Genomic DNA, 26038 nt, shown 5'->3' with positions numbered 1-26038 from the left:
TTGCTTTGACTTATATCTGACTGCTCTGCCCTGACAAGAATGCTGAATCCAAGGAAGAAGAGATGTGACTGGCCAATTCTCCAGGCTCACCTGGCCTCGCAGAACTGCCATTGGAACTGATTGTTTAGACAGATGTCCAAGAGGAACAGCAGAGCTGGTAGGAAAATATGTGATCAGCTATTACAAATATTTTGATGCTGAATATTAAAAACTCAAATAGGTTATGAAAGGAATAATGGAAGTGGCACTGGCCCAGCATGCCTGGGAAGCTGATGGTCAGCTGAAGGAAATGGTCTCACAACCCTCCCAGTTAGTCAGTCATTCTCCAGAAAATTAGAAGACGCTGAACCCAACACAATGTTCAACCACAACGTTCAACCAATCTGAAACCTGAGACCCTAACTATGCCCTTGTGCAACAATGTTTGTGTCCTGATGCAATGTTATCATGACACCTGATGCAGCGTTTTCATGCCACCAGCCTGGCAGAGTCCATCATCAAGAGGCAGGAAAAGAGTGTGAACTCCTGGGCCAAAGGACTCTGGGCAAGGACATCATCATGTGAGGAATCACAGACCTAGTGCGCTCAGCAAGTTTGGCTTGTCTGGCTCAGATGTGACCAGTTGAAATCCCCAGGCTTTGAGTACTCCTAGTTAAACCCTCTGATTTCCCTTGCCCATTCCATCCCAACCCCTTCAGTTCAGCCACCAATCCCTATTGATGCCCTGGGCTTACCGTCAAACTTGACATTGAGCATGAAGTCCTTGTAGAACCTCTTGCCATTAACCGGCTTCATGGAGTCACACAGCTTGGTGGCATTGGGGCACAATGCCTGGTGCATGTTATGGAGGGAGTGGGCCATGGCGTAAACAGCATTGACTACAAACATGATCTTGGACTCCTGCTCGAACTTGCCTGTCTTCAGCGAGTGCCGGCTGCAGTCCTGGGTATGGAAGCTGCACTGGAACTTGTGCTCCCAGAACTCCCGGAACCAGGGGTTCCGGCTGTTGTTGTAGGGGTTAAGGTTCCGGAAATAGATGGCAAACTCCTGGATGGGGTAGGCTGCCAGTTCAATGGTGATGGCCCCCTCTGCCACCAGCTCGCTTCCCGCCACCACACTCTCCAGGGCACCCCAGCCATCGCTGGCCACCCATGTAAAGGAGACATTGATTCTCTGCGCAGCTGCCAGCAGCTCCCGGGCATCTTCACTGCGGGTGAACAGCACCACCACCCTAGCGCTGGGCTTCTGCAGGAGGGCCTTGATCACTCCTTCAAAGGTCTTCTTGTTCATGGAGCGCCCCACCTTCTCGGAGGTGGCGATGCAGATGTTGCGGGCCCGGGCTTCCAGCTCGAAGGCCTCAATACCCGTTTCACCATAGTCACCCTCCGAGGCCACTGTGGAGACGTAGGTCCAGTTAAAGAAGCGCAGGATCTCAGCCATGGCCTTGGCCTGGTAGAAGTCTGGTGGGACGGTGCGGGCAAAGTAGTCGTAGCGAGACTTGTCACTGAGCTTAGCGCTGGTGGAGGCATAGCTGATCTGCGGGATCTGGAAGAGTCGCAGCAGGTTGGCCACCTAGATTGAAGGGGGAAAGAAGGAATGGGTGAGGTTACAAGGTGTACATGGAAGCAAGAGAGAGGGAGAGCATCCTGCCTCCATTTACTGAAGAGAGTGTGGGATGTCCCAGCAGGTTTCCAGGGAAATAACTACAGATGGTCCTTTAAGGGTTGGAGGGAAGAAAACTTCTCCTTGAAGGCTCCTAATTGGACCATTCCATATTCTAACCCTTAGAGGGTCAGATGTAGTCAACAACATTCCTATAAGATTATGGGGACTTTTTGTGGACTCCCAATCCTTGGATGTTTTTAAGACCAGGCTAGACAAACACCAGTCAGGGATGGTCTAGGTATATTTAATCCTGCCTCAGCTCAGGGGGATGCATTAGATGACCTCTTGAGGTCCCTTCCAGCCCTACATTTCTATGATTATAAGCACTCAGCTAACACAGTGATGAACATGGTAGAAATGCCTATATCTGAGGATCTCTGATGCCCAGATTCCACAGTCATTGGTGCATTAGAAATGAGATGGATAGAATATGTTTTCTTTGGGTACACTTTATACTAAGGGTACATTTATACATGGTTTGTAAACAAAGGATTGATAGATGTCAGAATTATGTTGCAGATCTGAGTATTGTGTTATATAGGTGGTTATAAGCACATCATTAGAAGGTGTTTTCTACACAGAAAGTTTTAAGCCGTGGTCATTAGCAACCTACTGACCTGTTGGACTCTAACAATTGGTCAACCTTTTAGTCCAAGGTCTATGAATGCTTTGTTAACCCTCCGCAAGGTATTGACCCTGATTGTGAAGTGTGACCCATTCTTTAGCCGTGGGATGGGGGCCTGCTGGTGGGGTGCTGGCTCTGTCCTGCTCTTTATTCACAGGTATTAATTTAGGAACGAGACAGGCCAGGACCACAGAAATCAGATACAGTCCATACAATAATCATTTTTCAATACCATCAACAGCTGTAAAATGACGACATTACTATGGATAATTAATTAGCCCTTACATTGGGTTTCTGCTCCTGGGACCTGTCTCACTAAGAGAGGTAGAGGCAACGGACACAAAACTTTCCAGAATCTGCTCATCTCAGGCACATATCCGAAGATGTAGTGATTTCCAAGCAGAGCCACTCACCCTCCTAGGCATTAAACTCTGGGCTTTCCTTTAAAGCGCCAGTAAGATCAGAAATGTGACTGTAAAAGTGGCCCTTTTTATTCAATGGCTCTGAGCCCAGAGTGCCTCCTAGTCATTATAGGCTGATTCTAACACAAACACACTTCTCTGCCTCTTAGCCTTGGAGACCCCTCATGGCACCGGTGGCCAATTCATGTCTCTTGAGCTGTATTCTGGGATCTCTACATCTCCATTGACCTGAAGCGCCACTCGCAGAGTCGGAGCCTGCCACGCCCACTGAACAGAAAGGAAAGAAAGGCATTAGACCAGTGGTCCCTGCTCTGCCCCCAGCCCAGCTCCAGTCCCAGCTCCACTCTGCCCCTATCTCATCTCCGCCTCCAGCCCACCTCTGCCCTCATTCCCTCTCTACCCCCAGCCCAGCTCAACTCTTCCCTCTGGTCCACTCCCAGCCCAGTTCTGCCTCTAGCCCCAGCTCCTCCCCCATACCCAGTTCAGCCTCCAGCTCTGCCTTCAACCCAAACTCCTCTGCTGAGCGGGGGTGCAGACAGCTTCCATCACTGGTAAGAGGGGGTGTGACTGGAAAAGTTTGGGCACCACTGCATTAGACCCTCGACATTCTCACATTGCATCAGTATATGTGGTGACATCACATCATGATGCAATGTCACCACCTCTCGATGCATGTTCACGACATAAGCACTGTGACTCATCTGATGACTCTCCGCTACCCCAGTGGATGACTCTCCAGTAGTCAAAGGCTGAGAGCCACCATGGTTCAGTGGTGGAGAGTGAGCTGGATTCTATTGGCCTCATAGAGCATCACCTGCACTATCACTACATAACAATCACAGAACCTTTTTTACTGGCCATGATGGAATAAAGAACCCAGCTGGATTTTCAGAACCAGGCAGAGTTTGGAAAAATCATCTTTTGACTTGTAAATGGAGCCAATTAGGCCCTGAATATTGATAATTTCACACATGCAACCACATTTCTCGTTCCCACGCGTGGATGTGCAGTCACAGCAACTGAGGGCACAAAAAGCGATTTAGACATCTCCCTGGCTGTTTGCACCTGCAGTTGTCACAATTGTGCACAGTTGGTGTAATTGCACATGTAGATTATGCACCTGTATTTTTCATGCATGGTGGGGTGTCTGCAGTTATAAAATTCCAGCCCTCGATGGGAGTCATGGCTTCATTCCTGAAGTATCTGAAGAAAACAAATTTGGTTTCTCTTCATCTGGATGCTGAGGCTAAGCTGAAGGAGGACCATGCACACAGGAGAAGGATGTGCCACAGACCAGTGTCCAGAAATGGTGCAGTCTAAGAAAATCTTGGACAAAGGTTTTGCCACAGCTGGTGAAGCCACATCCAACCACACATGCGCCTTATGAGACAGAGAAGAAAGAAACCTAGTATCCATCCCTCCCCAACACAATGGAGAAGCCAGCCAGCAAACCTGGACTGGTGACTAAGGGCAAAGTTGTCCATGTCCGAGAGTCCAATCACCATGGAACTCCCCTCATCATGCCATTTTTACAGGATCACTTTTATGGAAACGTGAATAACCCCAGTGCGATGTCAGAAAGGTAGGAGCATGTGGGATGGTGAAGGCTAGAGAGCTTTGATTGGTTGAAAGTGAGACCCTTCAGAGTTCTCTGAGTCCAGTAGCCAATCATATCCTTCCATTTCCTGAGTGTTCTATCGATGTAGCGATGCCTGTAGTGGGGCTACATGAGCCTCCTGCTATTTCTTTTCAAAATATTTTTCAGAACAATAAACCTTTTTCCACCTCAAACATTAGATGGGGAGATAATTATCAGCAGTCTAGAGGGTGATAACCTGTCAGGCTTTCCCTACGAGTCACATCATGTTCATTGTCAGGGTGAAGGTCACATATGTCCGTTATTTTGAGTGACCTGGATTTTTTTTCCCTTCCAGTCTCTGCTCCTGTTACACTGTGGTTTCCTGCTTTCTGAAGGAGTAGCAATTATCCCGAGCTGTTGGCTTCTTCTGCGTTGTTTTTGTTTGGTTTTAATATTTCATATTTTGTTCTCTTTTTGGGAAAATAAACTGCTTTGGTTGCAAAAGCAGAAGAATCCGTTGCAGGGAACACAACGGAACATCATAATCTTCAAAGTGTTTTCCAAGCGTTCAGTAATTTATTATTATTATTAATTATTTGTATTGTTGTAGCGCCTAGGAGCCCTAGTTATGGACCAGAGCTCCATTGTGCTAGGTGCTGCACAAGCACAGAACAAAAAGACAGTCTACATATGAGACAAGATTCCAGCAAAGTATTATCATGATCGCCATCATTTTACAGGTGGGACAGCTGAGACGGATTCAGGGATTTGTCTCAGGCCACATAAAGAGTCAATGCCAGAGCCAGAGCTAGAATGCTCAGATGTTCACATAGCCCATGCGTCCCTCTAACATACCAGCACCTGCTAACCATTCCTGGTACAGTACTGATGCAAAGCAGGCAGATGTGTAAGCAGGGAGGTAACCTGTCACTACACTAAATAGCTGGGGAGGACACTACAGCACTGATATTGCAAGGGGGGTTGGTTGACATCAGTTTGAGGTCGCCTCCTGTCCCGATTTCCATGGGGCTCTCTCACCACCACATACAGAATATTAAAACTTTACAAGCATTCTGAAATACTGAAAGTAATTTCAACTTGGCACCTCCCCAAGACTCTACGATAGGGTGTATTCCAAGACATTGTGACACAATGATTTTGACCTGCTGGACAAAGGCTAAAAAGAGGCCCGGCTAGAACTTATGACAGCATTGTCCGGCGTGAGACATGAGGCAAAACACCATCGAAGGCCCCACAGATCTTCAGCTAGCAGTGGAAAGAAAAGGAGAAAAGTATGGGCATAGAGAGGGAGGGACCTTCATGTATGCAGGCACTCCTTGCTCTTCAGGGGTTAAGGCTCCTGGCTGCATAGTCTGCTATTGATGAAAAAGCTCCCATGCTCAGCCATCAGAATGGGTCTTTAATGTGTATGATTCAAATGCTCTCCTGTCTCTGTCACCTGATATGCCCCCAGGCATGGTGTAACGTTGTATCAGTGACGTCCAATCACAGACATCACCTACACCCACCACCTCACATCATCTCCAGGAACAGGACAGGTGCGCCCTAGAAGAAGCTGTACATCCAAGACCCTGGCAAAGGGGGCGCTGCCAGGGAAGAAATGGGCACAATTACTTTGTTGTGTTTCAATGTCCTGCAGCAAGATGGGAACTCAAGCTGAAGTCCCTTTGGCTACCGTGATCCCTCACTATCATGTCTAACGGAGACTGCACGCTCATTGGAGCAGGGACCTGACTCTGCTGAGTGCCAATGCGCCATGCACAGGTAGGTTACTTGTAGAAAGACCGATGGGTTTAGGGTAGATGATCACATCTTCCATGGCCACAGCCTTTTAGAGCTCCTGCCCCAGGATGGCTTCTGGGAGTGCCCAAGGTGGAAAGGAGAAGGGACAGTCCTGCCAGCCCTCTGCATAGGAATGTCCGGTGACCCCCCAGGGGGCTTCCATGCTCAGAAGGACCCCAAGGAAGTTTGCACTTCCGTATCCGTGCATCTTCATGCCAACCAACAGCCAAGGCAATGCAAATGGCACCTGCTTCCCACTTCACCATGTGGCATGGTGGCAGGGGAGGGAGGGCCATTGTTCCACAGCATCCCTCTCAGAACGTATAATCACATCAGAACTACGTAAAATATAGCTCCATCATAGCGAGACTGCTGGCCTCCAACCATGAGGGATGTGATGACCTGCTGAGGTTAGTGACTAGAAGCAAACTATCCTGGGCACTGGTCATTAATCCCCCAGTGTAGGGTTGCCAATTTTGGTTGGACGTATTCAAGGAGGTTTCATCACGACATGATCTTTAATTCCTGGAGACTCCAGGACAATCCTGGAGGATTGGCAACCCTATGAGTGACCCTGGACCTCAGGCATTACTGTGTGTGGTCAGTGAGATGTTTTGCTGCAGCTGAATTTCATCAGACTTCCAGGGTGGCAGGGAGATTTAAGGCACGATGAGACTGCCAGCTTTAGCAGGGAGGGTGATACTTTCCGCTTCTCAATGTTCCTCCCCATCCCAATTTCCCTTGCACCATGGAATCCCAGTCCATCCATGAGGAGTTAAGACTAGATCCAAAGGATCAGCAAACACTGCTCATGCACACTGAAGGGGGTTCCCCAGAGCTCCAAAATGGGTTTCTAGTCCCAGAGCATTCCTGGGGATTTCTCCTCTACCTCTGCCCCCATGAGAGGAGGTTGGGCCATTCCCCTCTTGTGAACCTTTTCCCCTGCCTGACTTGGGGCCCTGCTTTTCTTCCCAACACACACGCTGCTTGCCAATGATTAATGAGAACTCATGCCAGCAGGTGGTAAGTAAGAGGAATTGCAGAGGCTGGGCCATTGCATGGCTTGGCCAGGCTGAACCTGGAGTGAGAGCTCAACAGAAACATTATCGGAGGTGAGATATTAAACCTCCTGCTGAAATACCACAAAATCCTTCTCTGTCAGAGCGAGAGACTTTATAAAAACTGCCTGTAAATGAATCCAGAACATGCAAGACCAGGCAGGTCTGACTCAGGAATTGGAATATGTACATGGGGGCCAAATGCGGAGAGAGGTGGAGCACCAGCAACTCATCTCAGAATACTTCCACCCTACAAAAGTCTCACCTGTGAGGCGGCGCAGGCATCTCTCAGCCCAGACAGATGAAGAGAAAGAACAGGAGAATGAAAAAAAACAATGGGCCAGAGCAGAATATTCCACCGCATGCGTCCAGCCATTGAGATCAGAACAGGCGCTGGCGCCTGCCCCTTCCTCCCCCCTCCAAACAGCTCGCGCTGGCTGCTCGTTCCAGATGCTCTGCAGCAATTCTCATTACCTTCAAAGGGGAAAAATCCGCACTAATAAGGCTATTAAAAATACAGACTGTCAAAGAGGCAGGCGAGAGGAAACCTGTGATCTGATTGGCTGGCAAGAGCTGCTATCTGGAGCCGGTTTCCCAGCCCCCGATGATGTGGAAATCTCCACTGCTTAATTAACATGTACAAATATGTTTTTAACAGACTATTACACTCCTCATGGCAATAAGGCACCAGAGACTGCGAATTACCCTGCATTGATTCACACCAGGCATCGTCATCGAAGGCACTTGACCGTAGGCACATGAGGTGCAAATTAATGGAGAACAATTCACTCCCTCTCATGTCCTATTGCCAAACGATCACAGCACTCAGGCCCGCAGCCCGCCAGTCACATTCTGGTTCCAGTGGGCTCTGACTCCCATTAGGCACAAGTTGGGATCGTGCCAGGTTATACCAGTCCTGATTAAAATGCAGAAGGCAACTCCTCACTGGGAGAAGGTAGAATTCCCAAACACAGCTGGGAGCTATCCTGACATCTGGGAGGTACTCGAGCATTTGGCTGTCCCAAGGAGATGGCTAGACATCTGGGAGGAATTGAGATATCTTGGAGGTATCCAGGTACCTGGGAGCTACCTAGATATCCGAGTAGTACCTAGGCACCTAGGACAGACCTTTGCTGATCTGGCAGGAGAACTCAGAGCCTCACCTGGGGATGCCTTCCTTATCTTACTTGGAAGGACAGAACCCTGCAAGAGACACCCAGTGTGTCATGTGATGAAGGTCAGTGGTACTTCCTCTTACTGCCAACTGTTCAGCAGAACCCCACCCTTGCCTCCTCCCCGTAACATCCTCAGAGCCTGCAGAGAGAGCGGCACTATGCGACAGCCACAGTCTCCAGGGAGTTGGCAGGCTGACGCCAACTGGTGAACTCCAGTGGGGCATCGTCCTTTTGCTTTTCAGTGGCTCCCTCCAGCTCTCACGTGTAGTGAATCCTGGTCAGATGGGGGCTCTGATGGGTTCTCCACTTTTCCCTCTTCTCATCAGATCTGTTTGACCAGTTTATGGCCCCATTATCCACCTCTGCTCCGTTACACCAAATTGGTGACTGGCACTTCTGGAGTTGGGTAGAAGGGGGAGATACCTAACACGAGCTGGGTATCCTTTGCCCAGTCCAGCAAGATCCAAACCGCTGGAACTCCCGGTGTGGTGCAATTTAGCAATGGGCTCTCTGCACTCTTGAGAACAGCCCTATTTTCACAATTTGCAACAGACACACTTGAAGGTCAAGGAACAGCACTTCCAGAAAGCTATCCAGGCATTGGCAAGTCATTAATGTCCATAATGATGGTACCATGCAAAGGTCCCAATCAGGACTGAGGCCTGATGGTGCTCGGCACTATACAAAAGCATATGGAAATGCAGTCCCTACCCTCTTACTGTCTAATGTGAACCATGCTACAAGTGAATGTTAGAACGAGAAGGAGAGACAGGACGTAGGATATTGAGATTGTGTGGTCACATAGGGAGTGAGGCACAGAGCCTCAAAAGTATTTAGGTGCCTAACACCTCTGGGAGTTGATACCTAAGTACCTTTGAAAAGCTGGGCCCTACCACACAATTTGCTGGTACCAGCTCATGTGATGCTAAAAACAAATGAAGGTAAGGTTAGCAGAGATTACTGTCCCCATTTTAGAGGTGGGCAGACCAAGCCCCTGAAAAGGGAAGTGATAAGGGGCTGCCAGAGCCTGGGTCGCTTAGCTTGCAGTGAGGCTGTCTGTAAGCTTGTGCTCTTTATGACTGTCCCCATCAGTGGGCAGCTAACATCCTAGGAACCGCTATGACCTGACTGACCCCGGTGCCCTCAAATGTCCCTGGAATCTGGCTGCACAGAAGTTGAGCATTGCCAGGGAGTGTTTATCTTAGGCCGAGCACGAGGTACACTCTGCTAACCACTGGGGTAGATGAGGGAGTTCGTGTGTGTGTGTGTGTGTGTGTGTGTGTGTGTAGGGAAATCCCGGTCTGGCACAGCTGTGAGCCTGCCTGCTCGCTAAAATGCTAGTGGCCAGCAGAGCTTTGTTTGTGCCATGAGCCCACTTGGTAGAATGGTAGCCAGAACTGTCGCTAGAAGGATACCAGCCAGCACAGCTCTGCCTTTGCCATGATTCTGCCTGCTGCCCTTCCCTCCATTGGCACTGCTCCCTTGCCTCATGCTCATAAGTTTTAATGCCACTTGGGTGAGATTGGCACTTTCCAGCATGATAGCACTGCTGGGACTGAAATCCCGCAGGGCAGCACATTTCATTGCTCCCCTCCTTCCCCTTTGCCCCCCACCCCTTCTACAACTTGCAGGCCTAACACAGGGCTGGGACAATGTATTGTCACAGGAAAGGCTGCTCTCTCCCGATTGGCCCAGGGAGCAGAGCCGGAGCCAGGTGCACTGGAGCTGTGCAGTGTGCCCAGGGGAGCAGGGAGGATGGAAAGCAACACGCCCTGTTTACGGGTAACACCCATGCTCCCACATGCTCATCCCGCCCCCAGAGTCTCAGCAGGCACCCGAGGGGAGGATGGTGCTGGGAATGTCCACCAGGCCTTTGTTAAAGAGAATTAAGCGCTGACGAAAGGTGCCAGCTGCAGGGCTGATGCAGCACAGCCAGCGGCAGTGACCATTCCCCCTCACGAAGCCTCACTTTTGGCCTCAAGAGGCCAACCAGCTCCAGGGATGAGAGGCATTTTCACTCTCTGTAGGGCCATGGAGTCCTGGCTTCTTTACTGAGATTGCCACCAGGCTTCCAAACAGTCCCACTGTAGCACAGACTCACGTCCACAATGAACCAAAGGTGAGGCCACCAACTTGTCCTACAGAGGCTCCCAAATGGCCCATCATACACCAGGACTTCCATCCACTACTGGCCTGGGCTAAATTTGAACCAGAGATCTTAGAGGGGAAGGGCTATACCTGTTCCTTAAGCCAGCCAGTCTCCTGGTGGTCATGATTCCCAATACATGTAAACCTCCCACCTTCAAGAAGCCACCGGCTATTAGCCCCTGAAGGGTTAGTTGTGGACTCTGAAGCTGAGAGAGAAAGGCTCAGTGATTCCAGGGAAGACACTGGCGTGAGAGAAGGATTTGCCCAGGTGCATGTAAGTGAGAGAACAAAACGGGCACAGATGTGCGCACGTTCACAGCTGTGCAGAGAAAAGAATGATGAAGAAGATGCCAGCCACAGATAGATAATGTTCCCTCCTGCAGTCACCCTGAGGAACAACCACTGACTCCCTGCTGTTTCTTCAATGCCTCACCCCTCCACACTCTGCCCCCAGTGCCCTGGGGTTCAGCAAGGACATAAAAAACCCTGAACATACCTTCTGAGGACAAGGTTTTCCACATCTGTGACCCACATGGATCTCGGTTGCCTCCAACCCAGCCAACGACCAACAGCAGAGCGGTCAAGGCAAGTCTATTGTTGTCTCATCCGTTACCTGGGTTGACCAGCTTGACTGGCGATGTCGGTGTCCATTGTAACATCACAGCTCTCACCACAGGGTGCTGATGCTAGTGTCCTAAAAGACCCTCAGCTGATGAAAGGTGAACTCCTGCCATCCCAGGGAAACGTGGTCCTCTCCTGAGATGTGAGGTGCCTCATGGGGGCACGAGAAAGCAAACCTCCCGTATGGAGTGCATTACTCACAGATAACACTCTCTTATATCTGGCTGTTGAGGGGGGTAATATCAACCCTAGAAGTAGAAACTTGTCAGGCACAGATCCCTTTATAGGCACCATGTCCCTTCCCCAAGCCCACTGTTGAGGAGAGGATTGTCTCTTGGGGCAGGATGTGGTAGATCTTCTGGAGAAACCATGGGCAATGGGGGCAAATGGAGAAGCTGAGGATGGCAAAGCATGGGGAGCAGGTTTCCCCTTCCCTGCTAGGAGAGTGTAGCTCTCTCAGGACACAGCTGGGGGATCCACTGGAGGAGAAGCCTAGGGTTGGTGTGGAGGAGAAGCCTAGGTTTGACTGACTCCACCCACCTCCTCACTCTCAGTGAGGCATTCTCTTATTCAGGATGGGGTCCACTGCCTGCCTTCACTCCTCCTCCATTGCATTCAGCTCTCCAGCATTAAATTCCCTGCTTCTCCTCAACCTACCCACATCCCCGAGCAAAGAAGCTGATCATGGAAGGGTTATGTTTCCACCCAAACCAGGTGAGGATATGGAAAGATTTTCTAAGTGTGTCTGGTACCAGTCTTTGTGACCAACACCGTTGGGTTGGGTGCGATTGCACTGACTGCAGAAGGGCTGAAGCCGTCGGCGATGAGGGCGCTAATGAATAAACTTGCAATTAAACTGAATAACTGGGGTTGCCGCCTGTAGACAATGCCCACCAAAGTCAATGCAGCCAGGCCGAGCCCTGGGATTGGATTTCTCTCCCCCTGGGGCAGGTTATCTCCTAACTGCCCGTCCTCTGCAGCAGCTGGCACCGGCCCCTGGATTAACTGGTGCACTAATCCGATCCCGGCTGGGCAGTCCCATGTCTCCTCCTGTCTCTGTGTACGTCCGCCTGTCTCTAGGAGCCAAGCTCTGCTCTCAGTTACACCTATCTCTGAGGCAGACTGCAGCACACCCAGTCTGCTGGCTCTAGCTCCCGCACCTGTTCTTTTGGAGCCCTGACAAGCTCGGGGAAAGTCAGGGTAACACTGGCAGGTGCTGACGAGGGGAAGCCTCACTGATGGGCGGTAAGGACTTTTCACCTTCGCTGGGCTGCAGTCGTCAGCCCTGAAATCTCCCTCCCGTCCTTACGCTGAGCAGCTCTTCTCTTTCCTTCCTCCATGGCGGGCGTGAAGGCTCTGGAGGGCAGCCCCAGGAAGAAGCCTGATGCCAAGGCGCTGAAGAACTCCATGGTCCCAGACCCTGCCCTGGGAGGCGGGGATGATGCTCAGAGGCAGCTCTTGGCAGCTCTAGACTCCCTGCAGCAGCTGGGCGCTCCAGATCAGGCAGCAGCTATGGACGTGAGTATCCTCCATCTCGCAGGTGGGATTTCTTTGACTTCGAACCTCCAGGCACAGCTTAGTGGGGGTCGTGGGGGTCACCCAGCACAGATCTGCTCCCCAACAGCTCCCTTCATATCACTTTTAAAGACATCCCCCCACTCTGGAAGCCAAAGGGGGCTTAGGCAAAAGCTGGCAAGAGCTGAATGGCCAGTGCCAAGACATGTAGCATGACCAGTGGAACTGGGGAAACTGGGTCAGATTTCATGGGGAGCCTGGCTCGGGGCAGCCTCTCTTCTCTGCACAGCTCCGGGAGTCCTTCCGGTTCTCTGTGATGGTCTTTTTCTGCCAGGCCTGGAAAGCTGGTCCTGGTTCTCCATTTCCACTCCTCCCACTGCAGAGCACAGAGGCAGGCCCAGACATTCCTTCAGAGCCGCAACGGCCCCAACGCTCTCCCAGCATCTCCCCCAACAGGCTTAGTGGGATTCCGCCTTCTCCAGTGACTATGGCCAGCCAAAACAACAGCTCACCCCGCGGGCGTAGGAGACCCTTCCTGCAGGCTCAGGCTGGTATTTTAAGTCCCAACTGGGCCCCCTGAAAATGGCAGTGTGCATGGTACTGTGTCAGCAGCTTCACAGAGCTGCGATTGGTTGTTCAGCTGGATCAACCCCAATGAGGCAGCTAGTTTTGGCTGGTCTCTTAGGTGCCTATTTATGGCCTACATGGACACCTATGTTTGGGCAAAAAGGTGTTCAATAAACATAAAGTGGGTGCCATGTCCCCTTCTAGGGGCTAGGCCACATAGAAGACAGCAGCCTACTACTGCTGTCAGATAATGGAACTTTTCCTTTAGCTCAAGCAATAGAAGTCTGCGCTTTAGTGCAGAAGGCCCTGAGTTCAGACTCTGCTGGTGGCCTGTAGCTGAGATCATTACAGACACAGGAGTGACGGGGGAAAATAGATCATAGAATCATAGAATATCAGGGTTGGAAGGGACCTCAGGAGGTCATCTAGTCCAACCCCTGCTCAAAGCAGGACCAACCCCCAACTAAATCATCCCAGCCAGGGCTTTGTCAAGCCTGACCTTAAAAACCTCTAAGGAAGGAGATTCCACCACCTCCCTAGGTAATCAATTCCAGTGCTTCACCACCCTCCTAGTGAAAAAGATTTTCCTAATATCCAACCTAAAGCTCCCCCATTGCAACTTGAGACCGTTACTCCTTGTTCTGTCATCTGCTACCACTCAGAACAGTCTAGATCCATCCTCTTTGGAACCCCCTTTCAGGTAGCTGAAAGCAGCTATCAAATCCCCCCTCATTCTTCTCTTCTGCAGAAGTTCCCTCAGCCTCTCCTCGTAGGTCATGTGCTCCAGCCCCCTAATCATTTTTGTTGCCCTCCGCTGGACTGTTTCCAATTTGTCCACATCCTTCTTGTAGTGTGGGGCCTCAAACTGGACACAGTACTCCAGATGAGGCCTCACCAATGTCTAATAGAGGGGAACGATCACGTCTCTTGATCTGCTGGCAATGCCCCTACTTATACAGCCCAAAATGCTGTTAGCTTTCTTGGCAACAAGGGCATACTGTTGACTCATATCCAGCTTCTCGTCCACTGTAACTCCTAGGTTCTTTTCTGCAGAACTGTTGCCTAGCCATTTGGTCCCTAGTCTGTAGCAGTGCATGGGATTTTTACGTCACAAGTTTGCACAATGTTTCTGACTCAATGAGGAGATGGGTGCTATTCTGTGGCTGCCTCTCCTGTAGCGACAGACGGTTTCCTGCCTTCTCTTCACAGCAGAAAGAAATCTCTCCCCCTCTCTCCCCATCACCAGAGAAGGACCCCAGCAGGAAATCCGCCATTGCCATCCAGTCGTGGTGGCGAGGGGTGCTCACCCGGCGAACGGTGCACCAAGCAACGCTCTGCGTGCTGGTGATCCAGAGGTGGTGGCGCCGGGTCTCATTCTGGCAGCGGGAGGAGAGGCGGGTCAGGGCACTGGCAATGTATGTGAGGCCTGTGAGAGCTACCGTCCTCCTGCAGTCGCTGGTCAGGATGTGGTGTGTGAGGAGCCAGTACAAGAAATACCAGAGGGCAGTCCTGGTTATCCAGAACAAGTGGCGGCACTACACCTGCCGGAGAGAGGCTGTGGTGTTCGCAGGGAGCAGCCTGGCTGACGGGGCGGTGGACCTGAACATTGAGATTGTTGTTGGTTAAGCCGACTCTGTTAAAGCTGTGGGAAAGGCTCTGTGCGGAGACAAGCACAGAGAATGAAATAAACATGTTCCCTGGAAGTGAAATCCCAGTCAGGAAGTGCTTTCCAGTGAAATCCTGGGGCGGGCGGACAGGCAGCGGGCCTCTGAAAGTGGACAGGCCAAGCTGGCGTACAAAGACGCAGTCCAAGCCACTGTAGGCCTTGCGAGGAAGGTCACACTGGGAATCTAGTATCAGAGGGTAGCCATGTTAGTCTGGATCTGTAAAAGCAGCAGAGTCCTGTGGCACCTTATAGACTAACAGACGTATTGGAGCATGAGCTTTCGTGGGTGAATACCCACTTCGTCGGATGCATGTAGTGGAAATTTCCAGGGGCAGGTATATATATGCAAGCAAGAAGCAGGCTAGAGATAACAAGGTTAGTTCAATCAGGGAGGATGAGGCCCTCTTCTAGCAGTTGAGGTGGGAATCTAGCACCTCACCAGGTAGCATAGGCAGCTGTCCATTCCGGGGCTGTTTACTCCATGCCAAGACCTAGAGAGCCAGGCTGGCCATGGATGCTAGACAGCCCAGGCCTCAGTCTGCATCCACTAGTCTCAAGAACTTTGTATTGCTCACAGCAGAGCCCTGTGACTTCCACCAGCCCAGTTCTGAGGTAGCCTCCGAGACCTTATCCGCTCAGAAGTACGTTGGGGTAGCTTCTGAGCCCTTATCCACCCAGTGGCCTCCAAGATCTTATCCTCTCAGTTCCTAAGAATTCAGCTCAACTCTGAACTCCTCACTGAGGTTTTTTTATTGGCATGCAATCAAATGACACTTGAGTTGAGTAGGCTCAAGAGTAGAGGGTGGGTACTGGGCATACCACACCCCTCAAAGTTACACAGCAAACTTCTTCCTCTATAGACGTTTCCAGATTAAACTGTGTTTAGTATACACTGCATCACACGTTTAAGGATTGGCTGTACAATCCCCGTACAGCATGCTATGTCCACACATGACTTACTCTTTACATCATCTTTATGGGCCCAATTGATCTTGTTGATTGTTATCTTGGCCATTGTAAATGGTTCCCTTGGGGTTCACCCCTGTCTTAGCTAGTGCAGACACTCTGTTTCCAGGGTGCTGATCCATTTACATCCTTAATCCTGTCTTCTGAGAAATGAGGTTTCACCCATGTTTAATTATTCATGTCAAGCCAGGCCTACAACCACTTATAAGAAAATCACCTCACCTGCACTGCCATGCAGCCACCTCTGGGGTGAAACATGGCAGCTGTTTTTAACAGTGGACAGTCACACTAACCAACAGGTTAACTCAGGGAGTGCAGGAGAATATCACATCCAGATGGAACTACAGGGGAAATTTTGGCCTCATCCTTAGCTAGGAGACTGCCAAGGAAACCCTGTACCCTGCAGGAAGGAACTGTGTGGCACAATGCCCTGTTTTTGTGCTAGTAGGTCGCTCTCCTCTGGCTGAATCAGGACTGAGTGAATACCCAGGGGGCACTGTGCTGGTAGATTTCAACCGTTTGTGGTCCATAAAGATTCCTCATTAAACTTAGGGTCCTGGCTGTTGGCAATTACCTCCTGTTCCCTAAATTCCAGCCCCTCCACCCCACTGTCATGCACTGCTGCAGAAGAGGCTGATTACCAGGTGGTGGGAGTGATCCGAATGTACACAAGGCCAGATCCAATCCTGGTAGAAATCAGCACAGCTGCACTGACTGCAATTCCAAAGATTGAGGGGATACGTTTGTGAAACGGCTGGAGACCCTGGCAGATGAAAGGCTCTATACGGCGTGAAGGCAAGAAAGCACTAAATGGAATGGCTCAGCTCATACTGGGGTCCAGGAACAAGGCGAGTCCATATTAAACAGGGAGCCTGGGCTAAGCAGAAAGGAGGGGTTGTGGGTGCAATTTGCCCCTATGCAGAAGATCAGCCCAATGGTACAGGACAGTAAGTGGCAGAGGTCCATGCCGAGTCTGCCAAGGGATCAGTTTCAGCTGGAGTGACTCATGCAGCTCTTTTAGAGCCATGTGGGTGAATGACCAGGGGAGGTGGTAGTTATGAGACACCCAACCATCCCCTCAGCCTCAAGCTAATGGAGTTTTCAGTGAAGTGAAAGAAAGGGGGAAAGTCCAGAGATCCCACGGTATTTAGGACCCTTGGAATCAATGGAAGTTAGGAGCATAAACACCTTGGAGGATCTGGGCCAAAACCAGCATCTTGGCCAGCAATAACCTCAGCAGCAGACTGGAAAAAACAGGTGCTAGAGAGAGTGATGCTGGTGCCTTGGGGAGTGATACCCTTTTGTGACTCTGCTGATCCACTGCCATAGGGGGCACTGTGCTGCTGGCAATGCCCCCTTTCAGAGGAGCGGTCCTCAACCACTCGTGACTGATAAAAACCTCGTCTTGCTTTTCACAAGAACAGAGCAGCATCAGCTTCTGCATCCGAGCAAAATTCCCACCAGTAACTGCATCTTGCTGTCCTAACCCCTCCTGCTCTCTTCTCCCGGCAGGCTGAACTGGCTCCAGTGTCTTGCCTAGATGGCTTCAAACAGCTGCTGTGTTCCACCGGAGGTGGCTGCATCTCAGTGTTGGTGCACAGTTCCTGTATATCCAGCTAGCAGTCACATCAGTAGAGCAGTCCTGCTGCATTAATCCAGATTACACTGTCAGAGCTGTAACAGAGAGCAATGCTGGGTGTCTGCGGCCTGTGAAAATGCTTTGGAGGCCTTTCTGGATAACAGAGACTAGCATTAGCTATGATCTTGGAAACAAGAAAACATGCAGCACTGACTTTTCCTCCAGGGGGGCTATGGGGAGCTAGGTGAATTATACCTGCCGAAGGTGTCTGGCATAGCACAGACAGGCAAGGAGAGATCCAACCCTGCACTGCTCTGGAAACATATAGGGGCTGATACAGACACCATGAGTGGCTGGGAATCCCCCCTACACAGGCACAGCATAGAGCTGAGCGCCTGGGGCTGCGCTAATTTACACTTGGGGTCACACTGGCCCTGCATCTGAGCTCACAGCCACCTTGGGCCCGGTGCTGGGCAGGCTGCACTGTCCTTGGACTCAGCCACTGGTCCTCAAGCCACCCTGCAGAATGAGGGGCTGCTGCTCCCAGAAGGGAGTGTTGAGAGAGAGGGAGAGCACCCAGTGAGGAAAGAGCGGGGAGCGCGTGTGCTGCTGTCAGGGTGGGGGAAGGTGCTAATTCAATGCAGGCCTCAGAAATGTGATGTCTCAGCTGGATCAAACCTGGAGCTCTCTGTGCTCAGCCCAGGGGAGACTGCGAGCAGGCTCTGCTTTATTGCAGCCTGGGGGAGACACACGCAGCACTAGGAAAGCCCAGAATTATTAATAAATGGCTCCGTATTCTCCTCAGTGCTGTGCAGCTCTATCCCCAGCCCTGGACAGTGTCTGCAACTGCAGCTAATTAGCTGCTTATCTTTTTAATGAGCTGCCTAATGATCTCGCTGCCGATCTCCCTCTCCTTTCGTCTGCCCAGCGATGGATTTACCCACCTTCTGGGCTGTCGATGGATCTAATTGCCTGTCTGTCTGGCCCCATCATCATTTCTATCTGTCCATCCATCCCTCCCTCATCCCTTTCTTTCCTTCCCCTCCTCCTTTTTCTCTTGCTCCATCTACAATAGCTTCAAAGAGAAAATGCTCACTTTACTTCCTACAGCCCCACTGCAATGCTATTCATGGCACTTCAAACATACATCACAGCTGCCCATCCAGCTCCTGTACCCCCATCTTTTCAGCTCCTGCAGCCTCTCCCTGCTCTTTGGCCCACCTCCCTTTTCTCCTGCCTTGCTTCCCTTCCCAACTGCCTGCTTGTCCCCTTCCCCATCCCTGCAGACCCCTTGGTTCAGGGCCGAGGGGTCCCTGGCAGCCTGGCTCAGGGGGGCATCATCTTGAGTTGGAAGGGAAAGGAGAGTTGCTCGCCCGAGCTGTGCAGCAATCTGCTTGGGAGGGGAATCCAGGGAGTACATAAAGAAGGGCCTGCAGGAAGGGAAGGCGGATTGCTGGCGCGATCTCGCGGGACAGGGGCTAGAGGTGTGTGGGGCGGGTAGGGATGCTGCCTGGCATTCACCCACTCACGGGGAGGCAGGGGCGCTATAAATGAATAAAGGCCTCCTTCCTTTTCTGTGTCTCTTCGTCAGCCAACCAGGGGCCCTGCTCCCACCCTGGGCCTGCGTCTCACTGACTCCGGCCGAGCTACCCCAAGGGGAGGCATTTGGCCCAGGAGGCCTGAGGGAAAGTGGCTGATGCTAGCAACAGATGGTGGAGTCTCAGGTGTGCTCGGTGGGGCAGAGCTGAGGCAGAGCATGAGAGCTGGGGAAGGGAGAGAAGGGCTGTGAATGGGCACTGGTGCCCCCCCCCACCCCCCCCACAGCAGCTCAGGGCTCTGCTGAATGACTGGCTCTCCCACACAGGCCTGCTGCAAGGAGCCAGCTCCACTCGGACTCTCGGCTTAGTTTCTTGCACGCCTGGCTCAGTGCCCCAAAGCCCTGGCACCAGGCTGGCTGCCACACCGGCTCACCTAGCCACGCTCCCTGCTTCCCTGGGCCAGGCTTTGAATGGGATAATGAGAGATTAATTTACATTAATTACAGCATTAATGCAGCAGGGAGGCTTGGGAGCAGCCGCTAAGTACCGTGTCGGTTGGGAGCGGCGGCTATTGAGCACTTCGGGATCTAGGCCCCCACTAACCTGCGTGGAATCGGGGGTGGGGGGAAGGTGCTCTCCATGAGAGGGAGGCACTGTGGCGGGGTAGGGAAGGCACAACATGGCTGCTGTACTATAAAAAGCTCCCCCTCCCACCCCCAGGCAGGGAGCTGAGTTAGGCTGAGTTTAACATCATGGCCACAGCAAGGAGAAAGGGCTTGGAAAATACTAGTGTGTGGACGAGGTCAGGGCAAGTCGCAGGGTCTGTGCTTGGGAAGAATTCAAAGACATTCAGTATTCAACAAATGGGTGTATACACGTCTGCTACAAGCACACACCAGGTCTCAGGGTGTGACCTCCACACCCCGTGCCACATCACTGCCCCGGGGGTCTGAACGCATGGGTGTGACCTCCACACCACATGCCACATCACTGCCCCAGGGGTGTGAGCGCACGGGTGTGACCTCCACACCACATGCCACATCACCGCCCCAGGGGTCTGAGCACACGGGTGTGACCTCCTCACTACCACATCACCGTCTCAGGGGTCTGAGCATCCAGGTGTGTGACCTCCACACCATGTGTCACATCACCATCCCAGGGGTCTGAACGTACGAGTGTGACCTCCATGTCATGTGCCACATCACCATCCCAGGGGTCTGAACTTACGAGTGTGACCTCCATGTCATGTGCCACGTCACCATCCCAGGGCTCTGAATGTACAGGTGTGACCACCGCACCACGTCACCATCCCAGGGATCTGATCATATAGGTGTGACCTCCGCACCATGTGCCATATCACCATCCCAAGGGTCTGAACATACAAGTGTGAGCTCCATGCTATGTGCCACGTCACCATCCCAGGGCTCTGAATGTACAGGTGTGACCACCACACCACATCACCATCCCAGGGATCTGATCATACAGGTGTGACCTCCGCACCATGTGCCATATCACCATCCCAGGGGTCTGAACATACAAGTTTGAGCTCCATGCTATGTGCCACGTCACCATCCCAGGGCTCTGAATGTACAGGTGTGACCACCACACCACATCACCATCCCAGGGATCTGATCATTACAGGTGTGACCACCGCACCATGTGCCACATCACCATCCCAGGGATCTGAGTGTAAGGGTGTGACCTCCACACCACATACCACATCACATCCCAGGGATCTGAGCGTACAGGTCTGACCATTGCACCACATCACCATCCCAGGGGTCTGAACGTATGGGGTGTGACCTCTGCACCACTTGCCACACCACGTCCACTCTGCCTGGGCTGACATGCCCGGATCCCTCACAAGCCCAGAGAGACATTTTAGGTTCATAAAAGGCCGGAGAGGCTGCAGTTAAACTGACAGGCCCCAAATCAGCACTGTGTCACCGAGGAATGTCTGTGGCTCTTTCCCTGCGACTCGTATGATGCTTTCCAGTGTACAGGCAGGAGGGTGGTGAGTGGCATGGGTGTGCATGCATGGGAGCAGTGGCAAACCCGCAATGGGTCAGGAGGAGACTGACTTCTAAATGGTAAATTGGGCACTAAAGAAATCAGCATATGCCAGGGGCAATGAGAGAGCCAGGTGTGGGGCTGCACCAATCCTCTCAGGCTGGGGGCGGGGAGGGTGGAGCACACAGGGTAGGTTAAGCCAGATACGCTCACTCCTTGGGGGTGGGCAGGGGTCAAACCCATGCGCTCATTCCCTGGGACAGTGATGTGGCCTGTGGTGTGGAGGTCACACCCATACGCTTAGACCCCTGCTTATCCCCCAAACAGGTACAGACGGGATGGCTGCACCTCACACCCCTTCAAATCCAACCTGGAGTGACCCCCAGCTAGGGCTCCAACAGCCATCTAGTCCTTGGCCTCTCTGCTGAGACTATGCCATGGAGCACCAGCTCTTGTGATGCGAGCACCTGGTGACCAGGATCTGGATTGAGACCCCTCCCTCCCCCAGACTCCTTGCACATACTATAGCATACCACGTAGCCAGCCGAGTGTAATGACATTCACTCCCTGCCAACCAGAGCTAGAGTCAGACTGGCCACACAGAGGTCACCTTAGATCCCACTGCCAGTGGCCTGGGCCTCAATGCCCCCTCATTCTAATCCCTATGGCCCCAGCTTGCCCTCTGTGCACGTAGTACCTGGATGGAGACGTCGCTGTAGGAGCCCCCGATGACCCCGGTAATTGCCATGGGGACGTCATCGTGGATGGCGTAGGAGCCGTCAGGGCAGATGTGTTCGGAGCCATCCACTCGGGTCAGGGAGGCGCGGACGAAATCCAGAGACTGCTCCAGGGCGTAAGTGTCCTTGGAGCAGGTGTCCAGGATGTGGGCCCCCAGCGTGATCCCTGGCAGGATGCCCTGGTCCTTGTTGATCTCGTCCAAGGCGAAGAGCATGGCCTCGAGGCGCTGGATCCCTCGGTGCTCATTGATCTTGCCGCACTCCTCGTTGGAGCTGCCTTTCTCGTGCACCGGGAACAGCCCCCCAATGACTAGGTCCCCTTCCGTGCTGATCTCCTTCTTGGCCACTGTGCTGTAGCTGGGGTTCGGGCTGCTGGCGAAGCACGTGGCGGCATGCAGCAGCCAAAGCCACAGGGGGACAGAGAGCCCCATGGCCCTGCCCCTGGGGAGTGGGGAGAGCCACCTGGCGGCACTGGTCAAAGCGCTGGCCTCTGGCATCCGAGCATTGGCAACAGGCAGCTGAGCTGGAGCTGGGAGGTTACAGCATGGAGGTCAGTGGGGACCCATCGCCTGGGGAGGAGGAGAAGTGCTCAGCACCTGTAGGGGCAGAGGGAGCAGATCGACAGTCATACGTCTGGAGGAAAGAGTTGCTAGGAGCCTGCACTAGGGCTGCGACAGCAGGATGGGCAGTGGGGTCACGCCCGCCGCCAAGGGCCTTGGATACCACCGCTGGCCCCAATACTACCTACTCTGGGGTGACTCTATGCCAGCCTCGCACTGCATTTCAATCACCGGGGCTGTCGCTGGGACAGTCGTAGGTGCCCTGGGATTGGTCAGACGGTCGCTGTCCAGGAACCTGTCCCTCAGCTGGGCACTGACAGCCTGTGCCACCTACACCTGCTCCACTGTTCCAGAGTGTATGTGGGCAGGGCCGAGACATGGGAGGCGCTCAGGAATATACACCTGGGGCCCAGGTGGAGCCCCGCTGCACAAGGCAGCCCTGGGGCAGGTAGGTGTCTGCTTGGCTGCCCCCCTGCACCCTCTCGCCCTCTGGGTCAGACACTTTTCTCCTCTCTCCATCTCCATTCCCCGTTCTCTATTTCATCCTCTTTCCCCGCCTCCCCCCGAGGCCGTCCTCACCTCCCCAGTGACCCACCCACCCATGATCCCACCCCAGGACAAGCCACCTCTGCTCAGCTGCATCAGGAGGGCTCCAGGAATACTGGCTGCTGGCCCCAGACTGCCAGTCTCTGAGATTCCCCCTCCCCACTGGGCCTTGCTTTTCCTTCTCTCTTTAGAGGCTGCTGGATGGGCAGGGGCAGCAGCAGTCGGGGCTGAGACCTGCCCTAGGAGATGTGTGCCCCCCTCCCACCCACTAGAGCAGACATTCCCTTGGGTGCTGTGACATGGACCCTGCCCTTCAGCAGACAGGAGCATTCCCCAGCTTTCTGCAGGGAGGCGAAGGGGTGAGATCAGAGCCAAGAGGATGTGACAGCTCCAGCAGCAGGCTGGTACTTCCAGGACAGCAAAGCGAGAGGGAGAAATGGAAGGAGACAGACAGAGGCATGGCCCACGATCCATGGGTTTGTCCCAGCTGTGCGGCACATAGTGACCAAGGAGGAGGCAAAAGTGCCTTTCTGCTTTGCCAACCCTTGGCTCTGCTGGGGGCCAGCTCACTCTTCAGCCCACGTTTTAAGCAACCTCGAGGTTGCTCTAATTTATGCCGGCTGGTAATGGCCCCCATGGGCTATTCTGGCAACAAGGGATTGCTGGAGTGCAGCAGCACTTCGGCTGCCCACCCTCCCCTGGCTGTTGTTATTCTTCATGTTTACTGCGGGAGCGCCGTGGGGGCCCCATTGTGCTAGACACTGCAGCAAACCCACAGTGGCAGGCAGTCCCTCCCCCAAAGAGCTTACACTTTAGCCATAGCCTCCACACGGAGAGGCAAACCTGGGCCAGTACTGAGCTGGCTGGATCGGCCACCTTTCCGGCCCCTTGGCACAGCCAGAGTGGGGCAAAGTGGCCAGAATGGAGCTGAGGAATTGGCCTAAGGAATCAGAATCAGGGAGACAATGAAGCCATTGTTCGAGCCTTCCTCATTCCCCGTATGGCCTGTGCTGCTCCATGTGGGACCTGCCCCCCAGGACGCAACAGGGAGCTCGGACGACTGGCACAGCTAAATGGCATGTTGTCAGCTCGTGCCAGGCATGCCTGGCCCCTCAGTAAGTGACAAGCCAGGCAGAGAGGAGAGCTGCTGTGAGAGGACATCCTCCGGCTCCACTGCCCCCCAAAAACCTCTCACCGCCTTGGCACCCCGAGGGCAGGATTAGCACTTGGCACCAGCACCAAGGGCAGAAGCTCTGTGCCCGCCAGCACCAGGCGGTGAAATTGATAGCTGATCACACCTCTCCACTCAGCTCCATGGCCTGTTAATGCTGCGTAAAATGAAATCTCCTTTAAGCAGCTGTTTACTGTGGGAGTGCTCAGACTGGCCTCCAGCCGGATTGGGCATTAATTGGTCTCCCTCCTAGATCTTTAGCTGGGCGGTGCATGTTCCCGTGCGTACAGCCATACTCCCATGCAGATGTGCGGACAGCTAGAAAAGGTGTATCGTGTATATCAGTGTGTGCGCATGATGGGTGTATTAGTTGTGCAGGGCTGTATGATTGTGTGTGAACCGGTGAACATAAGTGCATGTGTGATAGGAGATGTGCATGTGAGTACGTTTGTGCCAGCATGTCCGTGCTCGTGTCCGAAGGGGAGTGCACAGGCAGGTGTGGGCAGGGCTGAATCTGGCACATATCGGCATGTGTGTCAAAAAGCACACGTGTGGTTTCCATGCTTGGATGTCAGGGTGTGCACCAGGTACATGTAGCTCTGCTTTTAGTCTCCTCCGTGCGTGTGCATTAATGATTTAGTATGAAAACAATTTTAGAGGGATGTTAAACCACGTCCTTCAGGGTTTAAGCCAATCTCTAGCTGTTAGAGACCAGCAGCAGACCTAGGTGGGGAGTAGATTATCCCACATCTGCTACTGCAGGGTTCTCATATCTTCCTCTGCTATATCTGGGGCTGTCCCCTCCCCCACGAGACAGGACACTGGTCTAGATGTACCCAGAGCTGGCTCAGAGGCGATTATCCCTATGTTCCTATCTGCGTACTTTATAGTCAGTGGGTCAGCTGTGCTACAACCCACAGAGAGATCTTTGTGTGGACGCTGCCCCAGAGAGTCCGAGGGGGATTGATCACACAGAACGGGAGCCATGGGTTCCAAGCAGAGATATTTGGTGTTTTCCTGTGTGTGTGTGTGTGTGTGTGTATATATATATTGGTCGATGGACTACCAAGATGTATATATATTTGTGCTATGTCAGTGATCTTGTAACAGGCACATGAGGTCCAAGTGAGCCTGTGTATGGGATTTTGGGGCAGGGGATGGGTGAGTATTACATTCGTGTGTGGTGTGTGCACATACACCTGGCATACGTCGAGGGATGCATATACAGCCGTGGTTTTGTACGACTATGGATTCAGACGTGTGGTTTTGTCTGTGTGTGCCTGTAAACACGTGCAGATTTGCGGGAGTGTGCAGATTCTCAATGCATGTGGCTCTTTCTTCATACATACACTTATAGAATCATAGAATATCAGGGTTGGAAGGGACCTCAGGAGATCATCTAGTCCAACCCCCTGCTCAAAGCAGGACCTATCCCCAGATTTTTACTCCAGTTCCCTAAATGGCTCCCTCAAGGATTGAACTCACAACCCTGGGTTTAGCAGGCCAATGCTCAAACCACTGAGCTAGCCCTCCCCCCATGTATAGATTTGCGAGAGTGCAGATTCACACAAACATGTGGGTGTGGTATGTGTGGGGATCTGTGCAAATATGTTAATCCATACACACATGGATTTTGTATGTGTGTGGATTTGGACATACCTGTGGCTCTGCCTGGGTGGGTACAGACATGCGTATGGATTCAGAGCATATCCACCCCCTCACTACACGTGTTCTGGCAAATGAGCTGCATACACCTACACATGTGGTGAATACCTGTTCGATTGATTCCTTTAGCAGAGAAGAGGCAAAACAGCTCAATAAGGGACAACGATCTAATAACTGTTCGATTCTAGAATTAAAACCGCATTAAGAAGAAAGTGTTTCTGTTTATAGCCAAGGAGTGATTTAAAGAAACGATCAGAATCAATTTGACTGCCCCACTGGCAGGAACTAGAAGGAAGGAGCAGCCAGCCCTTCGGGGGGAGATGGAAAGCGGGCCGAAAGCAACGAGACAGCAAACAAAGAGTCGACCTTGCCGTTCACTCCTCATTTCTCACCACTCCTAGTTAATGTCACACCTGGGCACA

At 52.4% G+C, this 26038-nt stretch overlaps 2 protein-coding genes across 8 annotated transcripts in view; one reads left to right on the top strand and one right to left on the bottom strand.

The window, feature by feature from the left end:
- The window catches only part of GRM2 (glutamate metabotropic receptor 2), a 45402-nt gene extending 23135 nt beyond the window's left edge, over nt 1-22267 (bottom strand). For 2 of the 4 annotated variants that reach the window (XM_045025868.1, XR_006581326.1), the window contains exons 1-2: nt 21635-22267; nt 735-1572 (exon numbers count right to left, since the gene is read on the bottom strand). In XM_045025868.1, the coding sequence (XP_044881803.1) occupies nt 735-1572; nt 21635-22171 (1375 nt within the window). In that variant the 5' untranslated portion in view covers nt 22172-22267. Of the gene's footprint in view, nt 1-734; nt 1573-2575; nt 2980-10971; nt 11030-21634 lie in introns of those variants that run through there. The other 2 variants (XM_045025869.1, XM_045025871.1) reach the window with 2 other exon arrangements.
- Nucleotides 11144-14887, top strand: LOC123375168 (IQ domain-containing protein F5-like). Of its 4 annotated transcripts, none has more exons than XM_045025875.1 (4): nt 11144-11277; nt 11651-11810; nt 12450-12614; nt 14391-14887. In XM_045025875.1, exons 2-4 carry the CDS (start codon nt 11781-11783, stop codon nt 14802-14804), a joined length of 609 nt encoding a protein of 202 aa, XP_044881810.1. In that variant the 5' UTR covers nt 11144-11277; nt 11651-11780; the 3' UTR covers nt 14805-14887. The 4 variants fall into 4 exon arrangements, with proteins under 4 accessions (XP_044881810.1, XP_044881807.1, XP_044881808.1 ...); XM_045025872.1 differs by having other exon boundaries at nt 14388-14887; XM_045025873.1 differs by having other exon boundaries at nt 11151-11277; nt 11716-11810; nt 14388-14887.
- Nucleotides 22268-26038: the final 3771 nt, after the last annotated feature.

Source organism: Mauremys mutica, chromosome 7, assembly GCF_020497125.1.
Source record: "Mauremys mutica isolate MM-2020 ecotype Southern chromosome 7, ASM2049712v1, whole genome shotgun sequence".
Lineage (NCBI taxonomy): Eukaryota > Metazoa > Chordata > Testudines > Geoemydidae > Mauremys > Mauremys mutica.
The sequence above is the reverse complement of the archived record's forward strand: the minus strand, read 5'-3'. Positions and strand labels throughout refer to the sequence as shown.

Excerpts from the sequence above, each read along its gene's own strand:
- LOC123375168 (XM_045025872.1), top strand. The coding sequence starts at position 11,781 with ATGGAAGGGTTATGTTTCCACCCAAACCAG. Across the intron at positions 11,811-12,449 it reads TATGTTTCCACCCAAACCAG|GCTCTGGAGGGCAGCCCCAG; the intron begins GTGAGGATATGG and ends GCGGGCGTGAAG. Across the intron at positions 12,615-14,387 it reads ATCAGGCAGCAGCTATGGAC|CAGAAAGAAATCTCTCCCCC; the intron begins GTGAGTATCCTC and ends TTCTCTTCACAG.